At 35.6% G+C, this 21,926-nt stretch overlaps 1 protein-coding gene across 1 annotated transcript in view; it reads left to right on the top strand.

Annotated features, from left to right (window-relative positions):
* The window catches only part of CEP128 (centrosomal protein 128), a 129,470-nt gene that overhangs the window by 79,846 nt on the left and 27,698 nt on the right, over nt 1-21,926 (top strand). Inside the window, exons 19-20 of the mRNA XM_042791201.1 lie at nt 5,800-5,849; nt 13,276-13,299. Coding sequence (XP_042647135.1) covers nt 5,800-5,849; nt 13,276-13,299 — 74 coding nt within the window. The remainder of the gene's footprint in view (nt 1-5,799; nt 5,850-13,275; nt 13,300-21,926) is intronic.

Here is a 21,926-nt window from a genome sequence, read left to right as displayed (position 1 = left end):
AATTAATTAAAAAAGCTTCGAAGTTTTGTGTAAAGTATATTCTTTTGAAATACAATGTTACTTAGTGAAGCTACAATAGCTAATAAATTGCCAGAATTTATAAAGGCAAAGAATATGGCAAAAGGAAATATCTTTTTAAATATGGTATTCCTTTGAGATGGGAGGACTCTTTACATGTAGATGAGAAAATTGTTGATTTAGATACAGATAAACAGCTGTTTCAGTCTTGGTGGTGACGAGCACTGCTTTGAGTGCAATGGTGGTAACTTAATTATGAGCTTTAAAGGTGGTGGAATATGTTCAATATAACAGCTTACTAATGACTACAAAGCTCTACTCAGTATTAAAGATCACTTGAGAGTTTTTATGCTTAGCAGAAGCTTTAAATCAAAAACAAATAAATGCAGTAACTATTGAGTTTGGCCATGAAAGCTATTAGCCATCTGAATACTAGATTTTTTTTTGCTTTATTTTTATTCACTAACCTATGAATACAGTGGGGATGAAACTAGCAGAACAGAAATATTCTGTATCTTATAGATTCCAATTGTATTGAATTCAAGTAGTATCAACTTTGACATCAGAGATTTATTAATTTGTTTAAATCTTGCTTGAGATTACATAAACACATTCTGAAATGCTCATAATTTATGGGCCTTGTTCTACACTAGCAAAAATTAAGGTTCTAAGAAATACCTATTTCTCTAGAGCTCTTTTGAGTTAATAATGTGTATGTAGAAATTCCCTTAATGGTTTACATGAGTGGCAAGTACTGTTTCAATTATAGTAGTTTGAAGTGAGTCCCAGTACTGTTTTACATCTCAGTTATTTTAGTGCCAGGGTGATTTGTGGTGTCTGGCCTGCCTGTACAAAGATCTTTTAGTATTGAGTGTTTCTGGACCATGACTGTTGTCACAGTAGTGTGAGGCCATTCACCAGAATCATGCTAATACAGGTACAGGGTGAAATTGCAGCTGTGCTGTCTCTACTAGCCATGAATATAACTATTTTGAGACACTTTGCTTAAACTGGTTCAGCTAGATGCAGCTTAATTTCATGTCAGATACATTGTGTGAAAGGAAAAACCTCTAAGTGGTATAACGTGATTAAACTTTATGTGCAAGATAAGTAATTTTTAGTTGAGACAAACTGGTATATTCAGCTGCTTGAAAATTCCTTCAGACTTGGAGACCTGCTTGGCTGCCTTGTGCATCTACAGGAATGCTGCCGTATCTGTTCAGCAGCTTTGTGAGACACACATCCAAATGATGATTGAAAGTCATGAGATGTATGTTTGAAGTGAGAATGATAGGAAAGACTTGAAATAAATATACTCCTATTTTTGATCAATGCAAATTTAAAGATAAAACGATCAGGGTATCTAAGCGATTTCTCAAGAGTTTGCCATACTCTTGTGTAATGAAACTTAAATTTCTAGGGTTGCAATCTTTGGGAAATCAAAAATTGTTTTACTAATGTATAACTGAAAGGCCTAATTTGTGTTTTGGAGAAGAACTCTTACTTTGATGATGCAAAAAATATGTTGACACTTTCCTCCAAACTGCCATTCTTTTCTGGTAATAACCTGGATTTCTTGTTTTAATGACACATAGTAGCAGTATTTTGTGGCTATATGATTTGCTACATAGTTTCTTGTGTGATCTGCTGCCACTTTGGAGGGACCAGAGTCTTGAGTCAGATCTGCCAGCAGCTTGCAGATATTTTGGATAGTTTACAGCATATTAGCTAGGTATGCAGAACTGAATTGAAGCGCAGGTGTCAACTTCAGAGAAATCTGAATCACATTTTAGCAGTTTTGACTATATGACTAGGTACCTATGACTACAAGTACTGATTTTGTGTACATGTCTGTATTTGTGTGTTCGCCTTTGCTAGAACAAGTTGTGAATTAAGTACCAAATTTAAATTCTTAATGGTAAACATACAAATCTGGTATTGATCCAATTTGTTGACTGTTCTCTGGCACTTCAATCTTCAGAGAGAATGTAAAGCAGAACATGGTATCTTGAGTTTCTTAAAATGGGAGGTCATGCAGTGTTTATAATTAAGATCTTATTTAATAATGAGTGAAGGCTGTTCAGTGTTCTTTCTGAAATAAAGCTGTGATTTTTTAAAATTCAAATTCTCATGAACTTCATTTCTCCAGGTATTATAAAGTCAGTGTCCTGTTTCCCAGCTTTGTTACTCCCAGCACAGAGGTAAAGGAGTTGAACTGCTTTTTAACATTCTAGTTATTGGCACATTAATAGATCAGCTAGGATAAATAAGACAGTACAGTTGTATTTTACTCATTCCAATTGGTGTATATCTATTCTCTGATAATTTTCACCAGCACTGAAAATTACAACAAGAGTGTGTGTGTGAAATGTCTGTCTGAATAACTACATACATTTTTTCTTCACTTATCTGAGAGTTATGATGGAAAATAAAATCTTCATCTCCAGGCTGAAGCACTATTTCTTCAGGTATGTTGCGCTATTTTGCAACATACTATGTTGTTTCAGTGTCAGGAAAACTGCAAAAAATAATGACTCTTCTGGAATGTTTTAAATCATAACCTGTATATTTCCTGGAAGTTTGATCAGATAAATCTAAGCCACTGTGGTATAACTGCAAGGACACTCAGTTGGTGTTCACTGGCACACAGCTAAATGAGATGTAAACCTTAGATGATTTGGAGTTTAATCACTGTAAATAAATTATTTTTTTAAAACTACTCAAAAATACAATCCCTAGTTTTGCAGAGAATATCCTGAACTTGCTGTTGGCTTTGAGCAGCATTAAACAACTGAAATGTTTGACCTTTTGAATAGTTTTAGCTTATAGCTCATTATAGGATTGTGAGCTTTATATGGAGCTAAAAATATAGAGAGAAAATACATTGATGAATATCTTTATTTCTAAAAGTAATTTCTCTTGTTGTCTTTTCCCATGTATTATTCATCTTTTAGGAAGAGCCATCAGTGCCTGAAGGTGCCTTTGTAATACTTTTTCATTAATGCTGATTCTTCTAGACAGTCTATAAATTGATGTGTTCTGTACGCCATGAGAATAATGATATATTGCTTTGAAAAAAATAGGAACCCTGTGGTTACATTAGGCCTTGAAAGATGATCATAGCAGGATTGTTCACAAATGTATAAACTCATGCCACTGTGCAACTTCCTTTAAGAAAGAAAGTTATAGTTAAAGAAATTCAGAGGCTGTTCACAGGATGAACAAAAGGAGCCTCCACTAGGGCTAGTGACCATCTTTGCTGTATTACAGACACAATGCATTCTCTATCTTAAATTTATTGTAACATTTTTTTCTGGCACTGAATATATAAAACATGTTTGCACAAGAACTTAAATATGTGAAGTGTTTTACAAATTATTAAACAAATCAACAGAACTTTACAGATCAAGTAAGCAAGTTATTCAGTCACTATAAATAGCAACATTTCAAAGAATGGTACAATATCCTGTATTTTATGGAGTTTTTTGTATAGCTGTTCAATATGCGTTGCTTTAATTTTTTTTTTTTTTTTTTTGCTTTAGCTTTGGGGAAAACATGCTATTATTTATGGATGGAGTACTAAATGGAATCATCAGTTTAAATGCAGACCTTGGTTCTTAAATATATGGTCATAAAGGGTGACTCGATAAAGTAGGTATATATTGTCAGTTAAATAGCACCACTTCAGTACCTACCTGCCCTTCTGGGGACAGAATTTTATGAAGCATCCTCCAGGGCAGCAAATTTAGAGAGTGGTACAATAAAGTAAATGAATACTAGATATCTCTAATTTCAGATGCAGAACTGTCAAATCCAGACACTGTTAGCAGAAATTAGCTCAATTTACCTTACATTTATAAAAGGCCTTTGAAAAGAACCTTGTAATAACATCCTTTTCCCTTAGACCAATCATGTCTGTACAACTGAATCTCAAATATTGCATTAGAATGAAAATAAAGCAAAGTGAAGTATAAGAATTTTCTCTTGGTCAGATGGAACATGGGGAAGAATCTTCAATTTACCATCCCTTTCTCATAGACTTACTCCTCCCTCCTCATTTTTTTAAAAAAGCTAAGATTACAATACAAATTTTTACCAACTCAGTTACAATACTGGAATATACCCAAAGAAAACATACAGGGCGGCCACTTTCCAAACCCAAATTTTTGCACTAATGTTGATGGCAGCACATTTAGCTACCGTAATTTATATGGCAGTTGAGTCACTGTACTGGAGAGCATACCAAAGAATAATCCAGAAAAACATGAATGTGCCAAAAGAAAGTGAAGACACTCATTTTATTAATTTTAAGAAAGGATATGAAAAAACTGCATAGAGGCTAGGAAGAAAGAACAGCAAGTCAATCTCTCTGCTTGTGAAAGAAATAAGTAAAATTTTGTACGTGTTATCTACATTGTTTTTAAAGGACTGTTTCCTGAAAATAAACCTCAATTAGCCTGCATGTAGTTAGAATCTGTTAATGAAATATGAGAAAAGAGGTGACAGGTTAGTGTGCTCACAGGGAGGCTTCATAACTAGCAAAAGGAGAAAGAAAAATAAAGAATTAGAGAAATAATGGAAAAAAGGCAAATTTATGTCAGTAGAATATTTTAAGTAGTTTGTGTTGTAAATCATTGAAGCTAATCTTTAATAACTGAACTATGCATTTATCAGTAATTTTTATTTCTTAAGGGAGTATACACAGGTATTTCCCATTAGCTGTTCTGTACTTGGATGCTGAGGGAATTAATTGTCAGAATTCACTCCTATGAAGTTGTCAAGGCAGTTTCATAATCTCATAACTATCCTAATTGCTAGCAATACAGAGCATATCTTGATTCAAAATCAGTCTCTGACTTAGCTGAAGCAGTGCTCTTCTGTTGCAAAACTCATGAGTGAACTTCTCACGGTTAAAATAGTAATACGCCTGCAGCATGATTTTTTTTTTGGTTTTCCTGCTCTTCATGAAGTTATAACTTTAAGGTTTTACAGAATTCTAAATATGATACAATTATTCAGAACCATAATTATAATCATAAAAATATGTGAATGAAATAAAATAGAAAAGCAACTCATGTGACATATCCCACAGAACTCAAACAGAAATTAATTTCTAACATGAAATGTTACGTATGTGCATGTATGTGCCAATGTATATCTGTCACAGAAGTGAATACAATATATTAGGGTTTTATGGTGTAAACACTATAAAAAACCATGTCTAATAGGTTTCTTATAGTGAACTGGCTGTTTCTGTTATCAGAATGGTTCCATTTTAGTGAGAGAAGGTAATTATTGTGATAATAGTCAAAATTGTCTGTACTTATTTCCCTATGGGATGTTACTTATTTGTTAAAGTAACCTAAAGTAACTTTTTGTATATAATTACGTAACTTTGATGATCTACTTCTGCTTTAATCAATTTTCAGAGTGAACCTCTCTGATTTTTTTTTTTCATTCTGTTCTAATAACGATCAAGATTGATTTTTAGATCAAGAATGATCTAAAAGATTGATTCAAGCATAAGCAAGTTTTTCTGTCAATTTGAATGCTTTTTCATCCGGTCAAACTCTTCTTGTGACTGTTTTTCAGTCACCTCAACAGCCCATGCTTAGAAACGATCATATCACTGACAAATTTAATCAATGACTTTAATCAGCTGAAAAGGAACTTTGTGAAAGCTGTAAAACAAAGAACTCGCTGACTGTTTTACATAGTACTTTTTCTTTCAGGTCATGAGACAGGAAGTTGAATTTACAAGTTCTGTTTTTCATTTTGCAGAGCTACTAGAGAAGACCCTCCGAAGAGAGGAAGAAATGGGAGCTCTCCAGGTATACTTTCTATTTAAATAACTAGCTACACTTTTTGTCACCCTTAAAATTACTAAATTTTATTAGTGTTATGATTTTCTGAACTCCCTTGTATTTTAAGTTTAGCTTTGGAAATACATTCAGCCAAATACAGATCTGATAGCTAGTAATACTCACTGCTGAGTTTCTGCCCAACAACTAAGTTGCAATCAGACAGTTAGAGAAGATCAAAGTAGTCAGCATTCTCATATGAGTTGGTAAATCTAGTCCATTAGTGAAAAGAAAGCTGCTTCTAAGTCACATGATATACTGAAGTTGTTCTGTTATGTTATATTGCTGGTTTCACTAAAACTATGTACATGAATAGAGGCAGTGAAAATCTGCATTGAGAACTGAAAAAATGCTTTATATTCTACTTCATCAGTTGGGTTGGATTTTCTGGGATGCGTTGCTATCTTCTGTATCTCCAAATAAAACTAAAAGACATTAAGTATTTTAATGCTCCAAGACATTGAATGTCCATAATCACCTTCCTGAGGAAGAAGGGACCAGTTGATAGATGCTAGGACTTGATACAGTATAGTAAATCCTTACTGTACATCATCTAGCACTAAAGCTGCTTGTGCTAAGCACTTTCAATTTGCACTTTGTAAGATTTACCCTAGATTCAGCTTTGGAACAGCATGTAAGCATTACAGTTGAAGGAAACATGCTCCTTTGAAACGAAAATAGCTAGGAAAGCAAAACCAAGTCTAAATTCTAAGGCTTCAGAGTTTATTAGGGAGGGTAGTGTATCAATTCTTCAGAATAGAAAAGAAAAAAAGTAATTTTTAACAACAAATTACAGCAAACAATACTCAACATGAATAGAAGAAAGTTTAAATACAATATGAAGAGTATCAATCAATCAGCATTCTATAAGTGTATCGAAAGCAGAACATTTATGAGGGCATTCATCCTCGAAACTGTGCTAGTGCACATGGAAGATGAGGAGGTGATTGGTGACAGCCAACACGGCTTCACTAAGGGCAAATCGTGCCTGACGAGTTTGGTGGCTGCCTACAATGGGGTTCAGGCACTGGTCAATAAGGGAAGAGCAACTGACATTCTCTACCTGGACTTGTGCAAAGTTTTTGATGCTGTTCCACATGACATCCCTGTCTCTAAATTGGAGACACATGGATTTGATGGATGGACCACTCGGCGGATAAGGAATTGGCTGGATGGCTGCACTCAAATTGTTGCGGTCAATGACTCGATGTCCAAGTGGAGAGCGGTGACAAGTGGCATTCTTCAGGGGTTGGTGTTGGGACCAGCGCCGTTTAACATCTTTATTGGTGACAGGGACAGTGGGATTGAGCGTGCCCTCAGCAAGTTTGCAGATGACACCGAGCTGCGTGGTGCGTTTGGCATGCTGGAGGGAAGGCATGTCATTCAGAGGGACTTTGGCAGGCTTGAGAATTGAGCTCGTGCAAACCTCATGAAGTCCAACAAGGGCAAGTGCAAGGTCCTGCACATGGGTCGAGGCAATCCCATGCACAAACACAGTCTGTGTGGTGACTGGACTGGGATCAGCCCTGCGAAGAAGGACTTGGGGGTGTTAGTAGATGGAAAACTGACTATGAGCCAGCAATGTGCACTCGCAGCCCAGAAGGCCAACTGTACCCTGGTCTGCATCAAGAGAAGTGTGAGCAGCAGCTCAAGGGAGGTGATTCTCCCCCTCTGCTCTGCTCTCATGAGACGCCACCCGCAGTGCTGTGTCCAGCTCTGAGACTGCCAACATAAGGACATGGACCTGTTGGAGCAAGTCCAGAGGAGGCCGTGAAGATGATCAGGGGGCTGGACACCTCCCTGATGAGGACAGGCTGAGGGAGTTGGGGCAGTTCAGCCTAGAGAAGAGAAGGCTCCAGAGAGAACTTCTATTGGCCTTCTAGTACTTAAAGGGGGCCTACAGGAAAGGTGGGGAGGGACTCTTTCTCAGGGAGTGTAGTGATAGGATGAGGGGTAAGGGTTTTAAACTGAAAGAAGGCAGTTTTAGATTAGATGTAAGGAAGAAATTCCTTACTGTGAGGGTGGTGAGATGCTGGCACAGGGTGCCCAGAGAGGTTGTGGCTGCCTCCTCCCTGGCAGTGTTCAAGGCCAGGTTGGATGGGGCTTTGAGCAGCCTGACCTAGTGGAAGGTGTCCCTGCCCATGGCAGAGGGGTTGGAACTAGATGATTTTTAAGGTCCCTTCCAACCCAAACCATTCTATGATTCTATGAGTTAATGAAGGTAAGGCTCTTAAGAGAATTTAAATTATGTATTGACCTGAGTTTTGACCATAGGAGTTTGAAGGTAAGCCTTCTCTTCTCGTATAATGAATAGAAGGCATTTTGAGGGCTAGAGGTTTCAAATAGTTAGTGTAGAAACAGTTTGATCCAGTAAGAAGAGACAAGTTGTAAGACTCAAAAGTTACACAACACACCAACCCAGCTGTTTCCTGTTCAAACAAAAATCTTGGCCTAGCTTTCTGGCAGCTCAAGTTCAACAAGGCTGAGAGCTTGTCTGCGCAAGCAGTTTACACAGGTGCATATCTAGTTACATCAATGTAAAAAGATCGCCTTTCTTGTGAAGCAATTCTGCATCTGCTTTCATGTGAGGCTCTATAGTTGACAAATTGTTCTAATGATGTTACTTCTGATTGAATGAGGAGTAATTATATACTGCAAAAAGTCTCATCATAATAGTGTCTTTTGTGTGTATATGCGTTTGCCTGTATTTCTGATAGTCTGTCAAGTTTGTGATCAAATTGCTTTATGCCCTTTCCTAAGTGGCAATTCTGGTCAAGTGTGTGGCTTGCACAGCTCTGACTGCTATTTTTGTATTCAAATGCTTGGTAGCAGTTTTTTATTCCTTCAGATGCCTGTGCTTTCCCAGTCAAATCACTCAGCGAAAACATCTGTTATTTTTCTAGATGGTATTATGTCCAGCGTAGTCAATATGTTTCAAAGTGTTCCAGTTTGGGGTCCTCTATTCTTATAACGTATTCTAAACCTGCAGTGACTGAATATGTAGAACTTTGCTATCGAATAGCTGTAAAACCAAACTTGTGTCATCATGACTGAATCTCCCTAAGCTGTTGCACTGCAATATGTAAAGCGTAGGAAGTAAGAGGAAAGTGACTTTCTTTAAACATGGCATTTCCTGGAGCTGAAACTGGCACTCTTATCCTTTTGTTAACAAGGTCACGTGGAATATTTGTTTCTTAGCCCCAGTTTAGCAAAGCATGTATATAGTTGGTTAATGTATGAATGCTTTCATTGAATTCGATTGCTAGAAAGTAATTGTTTGTCAAATTAAGGATCACTAGCAAATAAAATAGCGCTCTTTGCCCCCAAAGCCTACAGTCCTTGGATAGGATTCCCCTGGTATTAGGTCCTACTCAGTTAGTCCTTGGTTCAGTAGACAATAAGTCATGTTGATTGTTATTTTTTTTGTCTACAATTTTTGTGGTCCTGTTTTGATAAGTGTCTTATATATAGAGAGAATTATATGTAGTAAGTTGATTCTTGATGCATTTTGTTTGCAGTCTAAGCACACCGTATGTATAAAGCGTGTTCGGGAAACAGGCAGACAGAAAGATTGTACATTTTAGACTACGGACAAACAATTGAGAGCAGTCAGGTTATCATGGCTGAAGGAGTTGTTTCTGGTTACTTGAGTTGTAAACACTGTCTATAGTCTTAGAAAAGCTGGAGACATAAGGAAATCATTTGTGAGAAGTCAGTGTATGGCTGTGGGCAGAGGATGACTGGGGATACCATGTGGTTCCTTGCTATGTCTCTGCATCAAGTAAAAATACTGTTCCCAGAGCTAAGGATATGTGTTTTATTATGCTTTTAGTTTGCTCGTTTTTTGAGGGGAGACAAAGAGCACTTTTTGTTAGAAATAAGTTGAATGAAGTACAATTAGTTATTTTACAATGCAGTCAGCTGAAAACCACAAACGATATAAAGGAGAAAAGCAGGTTTATGAGGGTTGTTCCTGGTAATACTGGGCTAATAGTTTTCATGTATTTCTTTAGTCAGGAAATATATTGGACTGCAACTAGCATGACAAATACAAATTAATACTTTAAGTAGACAGTGGGTATCTTTATAGCTACATCTTTCTACATGAACCTGACTCATATTCTGTGTCAAGATGAGAACTATATGTACTATACACAGTTCTTTGATACTGGATGTTTTGGGAGCTAGGAGGCTGATGCTTTGGGTGACATCCTGTATTCTTGGTTTTTCATTTTGAATTTATTGCATGCTTTTGACTAGGGTTTCTGTTATACATAAATTTTTATATGAGCTATATAGTTATATATGAGAGTTTATGTATGTTCTAGATAATATCTATGTTCTTATTACACATATGTTTGCTCTCTGTTGTTACATGTAAATTCATACTCACCATAATACAATTTTTAGCTTGTGAGGAGTCTAGATCACTTTCTACGTTCTTTCTGGTAACTACTCCAAGAATACAACCTCACTTCTTTTCTTACTTCATTGGAAAAAAAAAAAAGGCTCTGATAAGGTTTTCACCTTCCTTTTTGTGAAAACTGTTCCATGGTACAAAAGATTCATGAAAATGTTATGCTATGCATAACTGCAATATTCAACTGTATGGATATTCTATAGGAAAATGCTTGCAAGCCATTTTCATTTGCTTTGAAATTAGTGACATATTAATATAGATTAAAAAATACAGAATTTTAATTTGAAAATAAAAATATATTGATAATGTATAAATTATCTGTGGTAAATTTCCTAATACATTACATGCTAGTTTTCAGAATATTGTCTGCTGAGATTGTAAGAGTTTATTTGGAGTTGAGAATTTGGCAGCTAGATCATGTGCCTTATTTAATACAAGAGTCATTTTGAAAACACTATTTATTCTACCATCGGAATCATCCAACTAATATGCTCACTTTGAGATTTATTTTTTTCAAAGTAGTCCTTTTTAGCTGAAGAAATTTATATCTTAATTGCTGTTCACTATCAGCACAAATTTATGAGATCTGTAAATATCATCTTTCTCATAGTGATGAGTTTGGGGTTTGTTGCAGATTCTTTACATAAATATGAGTATTTGTAACAGCCACTGCAGTTTTGTGGAGGGGCAAGGATCTCAAAATAAATATTTTTGAGTTTTAAGTTTTTAGCCATAAGTTTGTTCTGAAGTACTGAAATAGTCAGTCTGTATCTCAGACATGCTTCAAAACAGGATGAAGACTTTGGTATTTAATGCACTACCTTTTCTGAGAAAAAAATTAGTGAAATTCAGTAAGCTTTTGCTTATGCAGTGTTGTAGTTGGAATCCCCAGCTACCATGCGTTGCGATGGGCACTGAGCAAACAGTCCTTAACAGACAAGTCAAAATGAACTATTGTAGAACCTCATATTCTAGTTTGACTGTTAAGAAACTAAAACATAAGTGAAATAAATCTATAGGAAATTTGAGACGTATCTGAGTTTTCAGATTCCCAGCGCTTAGGGTTAAAATCATCCTCCAATTTGTTTAAAAAAAAAAAAAAATTTAGGACTTTAGATTTTTGTCTATTTTTTTTAAAACCTGCTACTTTGAAAGAGTCCTGTAAATTAAAGAGATAAGAATAGTACTTTTTTTTTTTCTTTCCGTACGTTTGTTTTATTATTTTTCATTGGTTTATGCCCAGGGAGTTTCAAACCACTGTGTATGCAGTTCCAACATCAGCCAGTTCAGTGGCATCCACTACTGGCAAACTGTTAGCATTTTTTTAAACAGTTGTATTTTGATAGTGTACTAGATTTCCATCAAACTTGTTTATGTGTGCATTCTTGTTTTCCCTTTAAATATTTCCTTACACATACTTTCCCAAACAGTCTTGCTTGTTCTTTCTGTACATCTTTAAAAACCAATTAGTCTTTTCCAGATGCTTTTTTTTTTCCAGCTTCACTTGATGCAGTTATTTTTCTTACTGTATATTGCCTCACTTTCTGCCTACAGTTTAGAATTGTAATCAAAGGTGCAACTATTGTAAGCAGCTGATGAAGACTAACATAATTTCTAAACATAATTCAGTGAATGAGCTTTAAACATTTCACTAGGGTGAACTGTGTCTTTTCTTCAAAAGATTTTATGAATAAAAGTTAGCCCTTTAGTAATCCAAGGGACACTGGTTTTACACAATATGTAAATACTGGTTTTACACAAATGCATACACCTGTTCAGTTAGTAAACATAACCATTATTTTAAAGTTTTTTAAGACAGTAATAACTCTAGAAGAGTCTTTGTAACTCATTTCCCCCTAGTCTTAAAAAAAAGAAAAATACTTTTGCCTTCTTGTCAATGGGAAGAACTATTTCTGGCTCCCAAATCTTCCATTGGTCTAGGAAATTTTTGTTGTACCTGTTGCTTTCAAAATAATGAAGTCAGTTTAGACTTGTCTGTCTTTGGATGCTGCAGGAATGAATCCAGATTATTACAATCATTTTTATCTGTTAGGGAGGAATAGAACAGGAAGAAGGGTAAGGATTCTTAGCCTAATCCACCCAGAAAGGAAAAAAATTAACTACCCCTCTCCCATACTTTCAAAAAGGTAGTATTTGAGCAAGGTAAGAGCTCCTGTAATGTTTTAATTAAACATGGGCTCAACTAAACACTTGAATGTGTGTTTTCTTAGGTAACTTAAAATTATCATACCTAGTCAAGACATAGTGCCAGAGCACATGATCTTGATTTTACTAGCTTAATACTTTTCTTAAAGATACTTTTAAATGGAAACAAAATATTAAAATATATACAGTAAATTTATAAATTCTGGATTCTCTGAATTTTGTGCTGGATTAAAACTGATAGAAGTTTATTTTATTTGCTTCTTATTTTTGTCTGACATTAGACTTTGACTAAAGTCTTCTTGTTTTTAATAAAACATTCTTCGGAGCTATTTCTGGATAACAGAAGAATTATATGGAATTTACTTTTTAGTTTTCTAAGGAAATGCCTAAAAGAAAACTAAGCCAGATGCTAATGTGACATGAACTCCAAAACATGCTAGATTTACAGTCACGGATGATAAAAAAAAAAAAAAAAAAAAAGTTAAAGCTTCAGGATACATGGGAGTAAAAAGGACAATATTGATAATCTAATGGTACTATTAAAAAAAAATCATGGAGTAATTTTTTTCAAAACCTTTGTTACCTTGTTTCAGGAGAGTTTTTCTTCTCTGGAACAAATTTCTAAGTGAGATAGTATGATAAATGGGTCAGAGATCCAGTTAAGTACAGCAGTTCCTATTCAGTGTGATTTTTACAAAATACCATATTTATGACCAGCAAAAAACCAAAATTAATCATTTTCATCACTGTTCAATTTAGGTTGCATTTATGTTTTTTACTTTCTAATGGCATTTTGTACTTTATTTTTAGGAACGTATTATGGCCTTAGAAGTGGTAAGTTTTTAAAATTCTTTTACAAACCTATCACAGTGACGTGTCACTGCTGATAATTTTTGTAAATTATGAAAAATTTTATTTTTATGGATTTAAAAGAAAAAGGTTGCAGTTCTGGGTTTTTAACTGTCATTTAACTTTAAGAGAAGATGTGATAATTTCACACTGCACCTTTCTGTGTATGTTTTTACTACAGTATTTGATCTCCGATTATATGGAATACAGTGTAATATTTTTCTGGGCAGTTCAATCCTCATCCCATTCCTTGGAAGAGAAATGTCATAAATTTGAGCCATAGAAAGGATGTTATTTTTCTACTGCTAACACTTCTAATGTTGAGGTCCACGTGATAGATCTAATTAATCATTTCGGTGACTGTTACGTGTGCTTTTTACGTGCTTATGCTGGGAGGTGCGGACAGAATCAGTTCATCTGCCCACATCAACACTGCAACTAAAAGCATGAAGGAATACCATTTTCATGATTAATTAATATAATTTAATAAGATATTAAGTTGGAAGGACAAAAGCATTCATGCGTGTACATGCCATGAATGTAGCTGGATTATCGAGATGTCCCAAGCTAGTGAGTCTGTCAGATGGAGGAGCTGGGATGGGTCTCAGCTTGCTCTAGCAGTTTGCCTAGCATTTCTGAACCATGCTTCTTTCCTCTTATGTAGAAATGTCCAGTAACACAACACACAATAGTATGTATCAGGCCCATAGTTTCTTTTCATTGGAAATCCAGAAAATTTCATCTAAAGAAACCACTACTGAGACAATATCAAGGCTGCAAAGAAAAACTTTTAAAATTTGCTTGTGCAAATTATTATTTTATCGTTCCTGATTGTGCATCTCTGAAAACAGCTTTTGATTTCAAAAATATATTTAAAATGTATTAAATATATTTGAAAAAGCTTGCATTCACACATAAAAGACTCCTTGTAAATCAGTGCTGTGTTAGAGCTCCTGCCTTTTGGGAGCATGGAGCTAATGCTCAAATTCAGTGTCCTGGCACTTCACATAGTGCTGTATGACTGTAAAGTGTTGCCAGGACATTAGTTCTGTTCAGGAGTGTCTCTTATTCGTGGTTTGCTTACATGACAACCAGTCAGGCATGTATCCACTGCCAGCTGTTTCTTACAAACCATGAGTTAAACTGCCTGCAAATGCCTTGTCCTTTCTGCCCCCAGAGCCATTTGACACAGGCGGAGGGCAATTGCTTGCAAACAGCACGTCATGCAAATTAAATCCATATTTTGTGACAATGTTTCCAGTTTTTCTGAAGTCTTTCCACTTTTTATACTTTTAATCTCTTCCACTTTAAGAAGGAAGATTTGCAAGTTATTATTCATATAGAAGCAGAAGAGGATTATTATCATCGGTAAAATATCATTTCCCTTAACGCAAGTTGGGAGTTAACACCAGAATGCAAAGTTGTGATGCAGAATCCTAGAGTTTGAATCTATCACTGCTTTTGTTATTGCTGTCATTGGAAGATGTGTAATGTTAAGCCCTGAGATTGCAGTCAAGAAAATTACAGTCATCACTGAAGTTGTTGAATGCTCCCAAGGCACTCTTTTTACTTTTGCCATAAAGTTCCGCTGTGATGTCAGGCAAATCAACTAGACTACAGTTTTCACAGACAGTTAATTACTTTGTGTTCCTCATTTTCTGGTTATCTGACTTGGTGACTTCTGAGGCCTGATTTTCAGAAATACAAAGTTTTAGTAATAGCTAAATTCAGTAGAAGCTCCAGCTATATATATTGTTAAGTGTAGTCAAAAGTCAGATGTTAGATAGCTGATAGTGAATACTTTAAAATAGTAAGTGGTTTTGATCTTTATATCTCTGTTCCTGTTCTGAGGATACCACCATTCTCTTTCCCTCCTCCCCCCCTTAACTTATCTCAAAAAGAAAATACACAGAGAGTAATATTTACACGGTCTGAATGTGTCAGGATGATAGAAGAGCCCTTGAGCAGAAGAATGAATAAGGCTTGCCATTTAAGAGATCCTTAAGAATCCTTACATTTATAGTGTGTATGTCTAGATAGCTGTATGTCTATGCAGCATCTGTAACAATGAGTACATAATAGTTATGATACTCATATTTGTATAATTTTCTTATCTGTTATTTGAGTGCTCAGAGTACAACATCAAAGTACAACCAGTCACATATTTTGTGATTTGATTCAGGTTATAGAGAATGGAAATGGAATAGACACATAAAATATTAAATTCAAATTCAAACAGAATCCTTAGAGGGGAAAAAAAAATATTTGTTTGGAAAAAGCATTTTCTTAGGAGAATTTTGACAGAAAGGTGACAGTTCATAAGATTCGCAGAGGGCAAGATACAAAAAGGGGCAAGAGAGGGAAAAGCCAGAACACAAACATACAAAAGCTATAGAAAATACAGAGGAAAGCATCAAGTCTCCAGAGCTGTTTTTAAGCTGTGAGACCATGGAATCTCATCTGCATTTTCTTCCACAGCATTCTTATTCTGCCTAATACTGGGACGAAATTGCTCTGCACAGGAATAGATGAAGTTTAGTGCAGGACTGTCTGAGATTTACAAGTGTGAAGCCTTTTGCAGCCACTTTTAAAATTGTTTCTACCCTTCACATATCTTTTTAAGCAACAGAAAAGACGTATATCTAACAGTAAATGCATTTTTTGAATCTTTATATTAAGATTTTAACCTAAACAAACTGGTTTATATGAAGGCCTGAAAGCCGTGTACATGTACACGTTTTGAGAGATATATTTGGCAGCCCACTCTCCTCCCTTTCTCTACAATCTACTCATTTCTGCCTCCTGCACTTGACAGTAAAATTGTTGTAGTAGCCATGTGATGAACCTGGGAATTTAAGCCAAGAAAAAAATTGGGAAAGAAATGTATCGGGAACCTAGCAAATTCTTTTCAGAGCTGTGGGTGAATAGCTCCAGACCTAGCTTAATCTAACTCAGTGATTTGTGAGTTGCAGCAAACTAGGGTGGTCCCTTGCATCAGCTCAGCCCTGTCAGCTGCTCCTCTTCCTGAAAGGAGCTGAAGAGCCAAGGTGTATTCTGGAATAAATCCTTTAGCCTGTGAGAAGTGCCAGGGGAGTAACAAGTACAGGCAAAACTGAAGTTTTGAGTGCCTAGAGGTTATGTGTTTTGTTTGGCTCTTTTTTTCACTTTAATAAAAGTGAATTTAATTATTACATAGCTATTAACAAGTAATTCTCCTGATTACTTCAGTAATCAATTATTTAGTCAGATGTTTTGCCAGAATGAATACAATTTATCATTAAATAAGGTGATTTAGATTATTCTTGACTGTATCCTGTATGTTCTTACATACAGGATTTGGCTCTATATTATATATAGACAAAGGTGTATGATTTTCTTGGGGAAAAGGTCTATATTGTATTCTCAGATGTAGCTACAGCAGGAAGTTTATCTAATTCTCATAAAGAGGCCAGGGTGCATTTTGTAGGTGTATGCTGCTACTATGCTGTGCTTGTGACTTCTGTAAACTATGTCATGTTCTTTGTGAGCATAAGCTGCAAGTCACATTCCTCTGCCTTAGTAGTACTAGTCTGACATGAAAGACTGGGAAATTTAATTTGAAATCAACCATGTCCTGAAGCTATTCCAGTGAACATATGCATTCTATATCCTTTGATCAATAAGACAGCTTGCTGCTTTCAGTAGAGAACCCAGGAGTGAGGTTACCACCTGTTTAGAATACTTGGATCAGACTTTTCTGGATGTGATTCAACTTTTTGTTACAGTGTCATAAATCTACGTTAGCTCCAGGAATGCTGTAAGTATTCTGCAAAATTGTTATTTAATATGAATTTCCTTTTCACTATGAAAGTTTATGTACTTTGTTGTAACTCGTATTTTATGTTCATGAAAGTAAGGTTTTGAATACCAGTAAAACAAATATTGTTTGCACACAGTCAGCAATGTAAAAGCTATTAGATTCTTCTACTGTAGTACCAGGCCCAAATTTACATCAGTTTTCTGATTTATCTCCCATTTTAAAAGAAGAATTGGAAGGGTGACAATGCCCAGTGGGTTTCACAGAAAGATTATGTGACTGCCTGACACAATTCATTTTAGGGTGCTCTCTGTGTCTCTCAATGTGCCTTCCATCAATAAGTAAATCTCGCTGTTAGCTCTTGGAATTATTTAATGGTTTTCATACTTTGTATGTATGAATGTTTAGGAAATCTTGAATCTAAGAGTTAATACTTTCTTTTACCCTTGGTTTGCTTCTGTAGTGTCTTGCCAAAACTACCATTACATCAAAGGCCTTCTGGTCCCCCCAGAACACAGCCATTCTTTGATCTTATAAAAAAGACCGGGAGAGGGGCAGCAGTCTGAGATCCTCTGTCCTGCTTGCCTCGCCCTTTCCTTTCCTTTCATCGGCGAGCCAGTCTGTCACTTCCCTGCGCTGGGGGTGGAGAACTTTCCCAAGGTTCCCCGACTCCTTCCTCTGCCCAGTTCCACCAAGTAAATTCTGCTACCTGAGGGTGCTGGCAGCCAGCTGTTTCTTTTCTCCTGATGCTCACCTTCCACTTCCCTTCTTCCTCGATGTTGTCTTCTCTGCCTACATGCCTATTGCTCTTGACTACACTGCTACTTATACATCCTCTGCCCCCTACTATTTGCTGCTTTACTTCTTTTAGTTTTTTGCTAGTACAGACAACTCCAGTTTTTTTTTCCAGCAACATTTTGATATTTTTTTTGCAGTAAAATAATTTATTTTTCTGTTAAGAACAGGATTTTTTTTTAACCATTTCCTTTCTCTCCCATTCATACTTATTTCTCACTTTGTGGCTAATTCTAGGATTTAGAGTGGGAGCCAAAAATGCTCAAAAATAGATTTATAAGATTCTGCACAACTTCTCTCATTTATGGATTTCATTTAAGGCTATGTACTTGCACAAAGTCAACAAACTAAGCATATATATGTATATTTCTAATGTTACCTCTCCAATCCTTCTTCCCTCAAAAACTGATATATGGCATTATTTTTAAACTACTCTCTATTAAAAATGTTCTTCACTAATTTGTAAAAATTAATTACTAAATTAACATAAGAAATAAAATAACATTGTTACAAAAAATATATACTTGCATTGAAACTTTGAATGCTAAATTTGCATATAAGCATGATCAAGAATATCCTCTATATTTGTTGAAGAATATTGGCCTGAGAATTTATTGTTAAGTTTCCTATAAGTGCCAGGTTACAAAATGCAGGTAACTCTGTAAACTTTATATTAAACTACTCTTTGTTTAGTGGTCAGGCTGGCAGTTTTATATTTATTTATTGACAAAGAATCATGATGTATGTCTAACAACTTGGCCTAGTAACTTCATAGTTTCTCCAGTGGTGATATCAGTAATATAATACATTACAGAATGGCAGAGTGGTTGAGATTGGAAGGGACTTCTAAAGGTTATCTGGTCCAACCCCTCTGGCTCAGGCAGGGTAACCCAGAGTCAGTTGCCCAGGTCTCTATCTAGATGGCTTTTGAATATTTCAAAGGAAGGAGATTCCAGAACCTCCCTGGGCAGCCTGTGCCAGTGCTCAGTCACCCTCACAGTGAAAAAGTGTTTCCTATGTTCAGACAGAACCTCCTGTGTTTCAGTTTGTGCACTGACTCTTGTCCTGCCACCGAGCACCTCTGAAAAGAGTCTGTCTCCCGCTTCTTTACACCCTCGCTTCAGGTATTTGTACACATTGATGAGATCTCCCTGAGCCTTCTCTTCTCCAGACTAAACAATCCCAGCTCGCTCAGCCTTTCCTCGGGGGAGAGATGCTCCAGTCCCTTAAAGAAATTTAGTTGCCCTTTGCTGGACTATCTCGAGCATGTCTCTTGTACTGGGAAACCCAGAACTGGACCCAGCACTCCAGATGTGTCGCCAGGGCTGACTAGAGGCAAAGAGTCACCTCCCTTGGCCTGCTGGCAACACTCCTCCTAATGCAACCCTTACATTCTCTGAGTAGAAAGCTCCTTTCAATACTGTGAAGATGTGTTCCACATGTTGCAAATATTGAACATTTTTTGCCAGATTTTAATAAACCAAAAGCCTCTCAGTTTTCCATTAGAAAAAGTAAAATATCTGAAGAGTTACAGTCTTTTGTAATAAAGATTTATCCTGAGATTTTAAAGTAATTTCTCTTAGTTTAACTAGTAGTAATATACAGTGGTCTTCACTTTCATTTATTTTTGAACATAGTATGTATATGTATGTAAATATAATTTTAAAGAGAAATCCTGTGTTTTCTATCGACAGTATTCTCTTTATTCTCTGTAGAAATGTTGGCCTTTCATCTGTGGAATGTGTATCTAGGAGTTCTTCCACAGAATATAGGATGCTTATAACTTGATAAACAAGACTTAGATATATGTGGTATACCATATTTTTTTGTTGTTTGTTTTATATATCACAGAACCAGTTAAAATTTTGTTTGACAGCAGACTATTGACTAAAATGTTTCTAATGTGCTGCTAGGTCCTTCATTTTAGATTCAAATGTTTTATATTTGATCAAATTATAACCTTAGGAACACAGACATCAGTTACACCTACTGACACTACCATAAATTATTTTTTTCTTCTCATTGTTGTGCATCTTTTAAAATGGGAATATCTGTAAACCAAGTTCCTGGGTTTTTTTCCTATTCTGACACTGATTTGCTGTGAATCTTTGGTTAAATCACTTCTCTTTGTATTTCAGTTTTTCTCAGCTGTAAAACTGAACAATATTTCTTCTTTCCCACAAAGACTGTGTTAATTGAATTTTTGTAGTGCTTTCCAGAAGGCTTGATGAAATACTATTAGCATACAAAACATTAATGTAAATTACATGTAAAGATTTTTAGCCTGCAATGCTCCAGAAAGTTGGAGATAGCATTCATGAATAAATGACAAGGAAGTCTTTTATACCTTTTAAGAATGTGTGCCCACTAACATTGCTTTACTTTACGTACTCTGCCTCTTGTGTTACAATTCTTCTAAAATTTTCAGTAATTATGCCTGTACATCTTTGATCAAAATCTTAGGAAACAATAAAGAATAGGTTCTCAAAAACTAGTCTTATGGACCCCAGTAGTACTTGGAGCACTAGCTGATGATTCAGTTTTGGTTTGCCAAAAAGCTGCTCTGTCTCTTCCACATTTCCAGCTGCTAGTATGCATCAAAAAACTAAAATTTCATTAAATACTTTCCTAATATTTTTCCATGTAAACAATTCCTGTAGTTACCACAGGGATGTTACGTGTTCATGAATGAGAGAAGAGATGGTCCATGTCATTGCAAACAGGAAAAGAATCATCAGTGAAGCTCTCTTAATTAAAACACGGTCCACCCCATGCAAAAACATCTGGAGTCTAAATTAAAAGTTCAGTTATTTTGACATTTGCAATGTTTTATTAACAAAGGTCTTTTGTTTTTCATTAGTATGAGTGTAGATTTTGCTCAAAAAATTCTTACTAGTTAAAACTTTGATGAAACAATGTACTATAGAAAAAAAAAGCTAATTGAACTTGTATGTTGTGTAACTTGATAAATTTATATGTGTTGCCTATCTTTGTAAAAGTAAATTGATTTCCTCATGTGCTGAAATCATCAAAACAGTGGTATAATTGAAGTAACGGTATATAAATGGAATATGAAGATACAAAATACATTTTCTGTTTTCTCTTAAAATTCCCTCTATATATATGAGGTACTATGTCACAGGATGTCCTGCCTATCATGGAATTTGTCTGGCAGATGAAAGTCAACAGAGAATTTCAGGCCTCCTAAGTAGAACCACAGCCTGTGTAAACGAGGATATGATGTATCAGTCTAGTGCTGGAGATAGAAGCTGACAATGCATAGTTTTGCAGATGTTAACAGAGAAAGCAAAAGGTACCTTTATATATGCTGGTTGCATCCTGTCCTTGCTATTTAAGTACTCAACATGCTAAGGGCATTTAAAAATAAGTCCTCATAGGTCACCTTTAACATTACATCTTTCATCTGAATTGTGACTAACAGCCTGCTGACATGTATTGCAGTCAGTTAAAATTACAGTCTCATTTTAATCTTTTTATAGATATTCTTTGGGGATTAGCTAACAGATACTTAAGTCAGCTCTAATTTTCAAAAATATCTGTGCAATACAGGTAGTCATTTGTTTTTACCTACCTCAGAAAAGAAAGGAGTACTGTACTTGTAAGTCAATTAAGTTTGGTTTGTTGTTTATGTGTTTTCAGTATACCAACTATAAAGGCAAACCTTAGGAGGACTATATACAAACCTGCTTTGATTTATTTGCATTTAGCATTTCAGTTTTCAGACTAAAAATAAAATGTGTATCTGATTTTGATTTGGATCTGTCCCTTGAGATAAGTGGGAAACTGTCTATCACCAAGAATAGATCAATATAGGAGGATTAACTGTTCACATGCAGTTTAAACATCAAAGTCTTTGTATGAAGTCATGGAAAAGGAGTAATTTGTTTTATCATTCTCTGTGAAAACGTAGAACACCCCTTTTCAAACTAAATAATCTTTATTTTAAAAACAGAAAGATTAGCAGCACTCACTCTATGGAAGAGACTGCTGTTAATTAAAA

Source organism: Tyto alba, unplaced genomic scaffold (assembly GCF_018691265.1).
Source record: "Tyto alba isolate M040663 unplaced genomic scaffold, T.alba_DEE_v4.0 Super-Scaffold_18, whole genome shotgun sequence".
Taxonomy (NCBI): Eukaryota; Metazoa; Chordata; class Aves; order Strigiformes; family Tytonidae; genus Tyto; species Tyto alba.
Note: the sequence above shows the minus strand (reverse complement) of the source record. Positions and strands in the feature narration are given on the sequence as shown.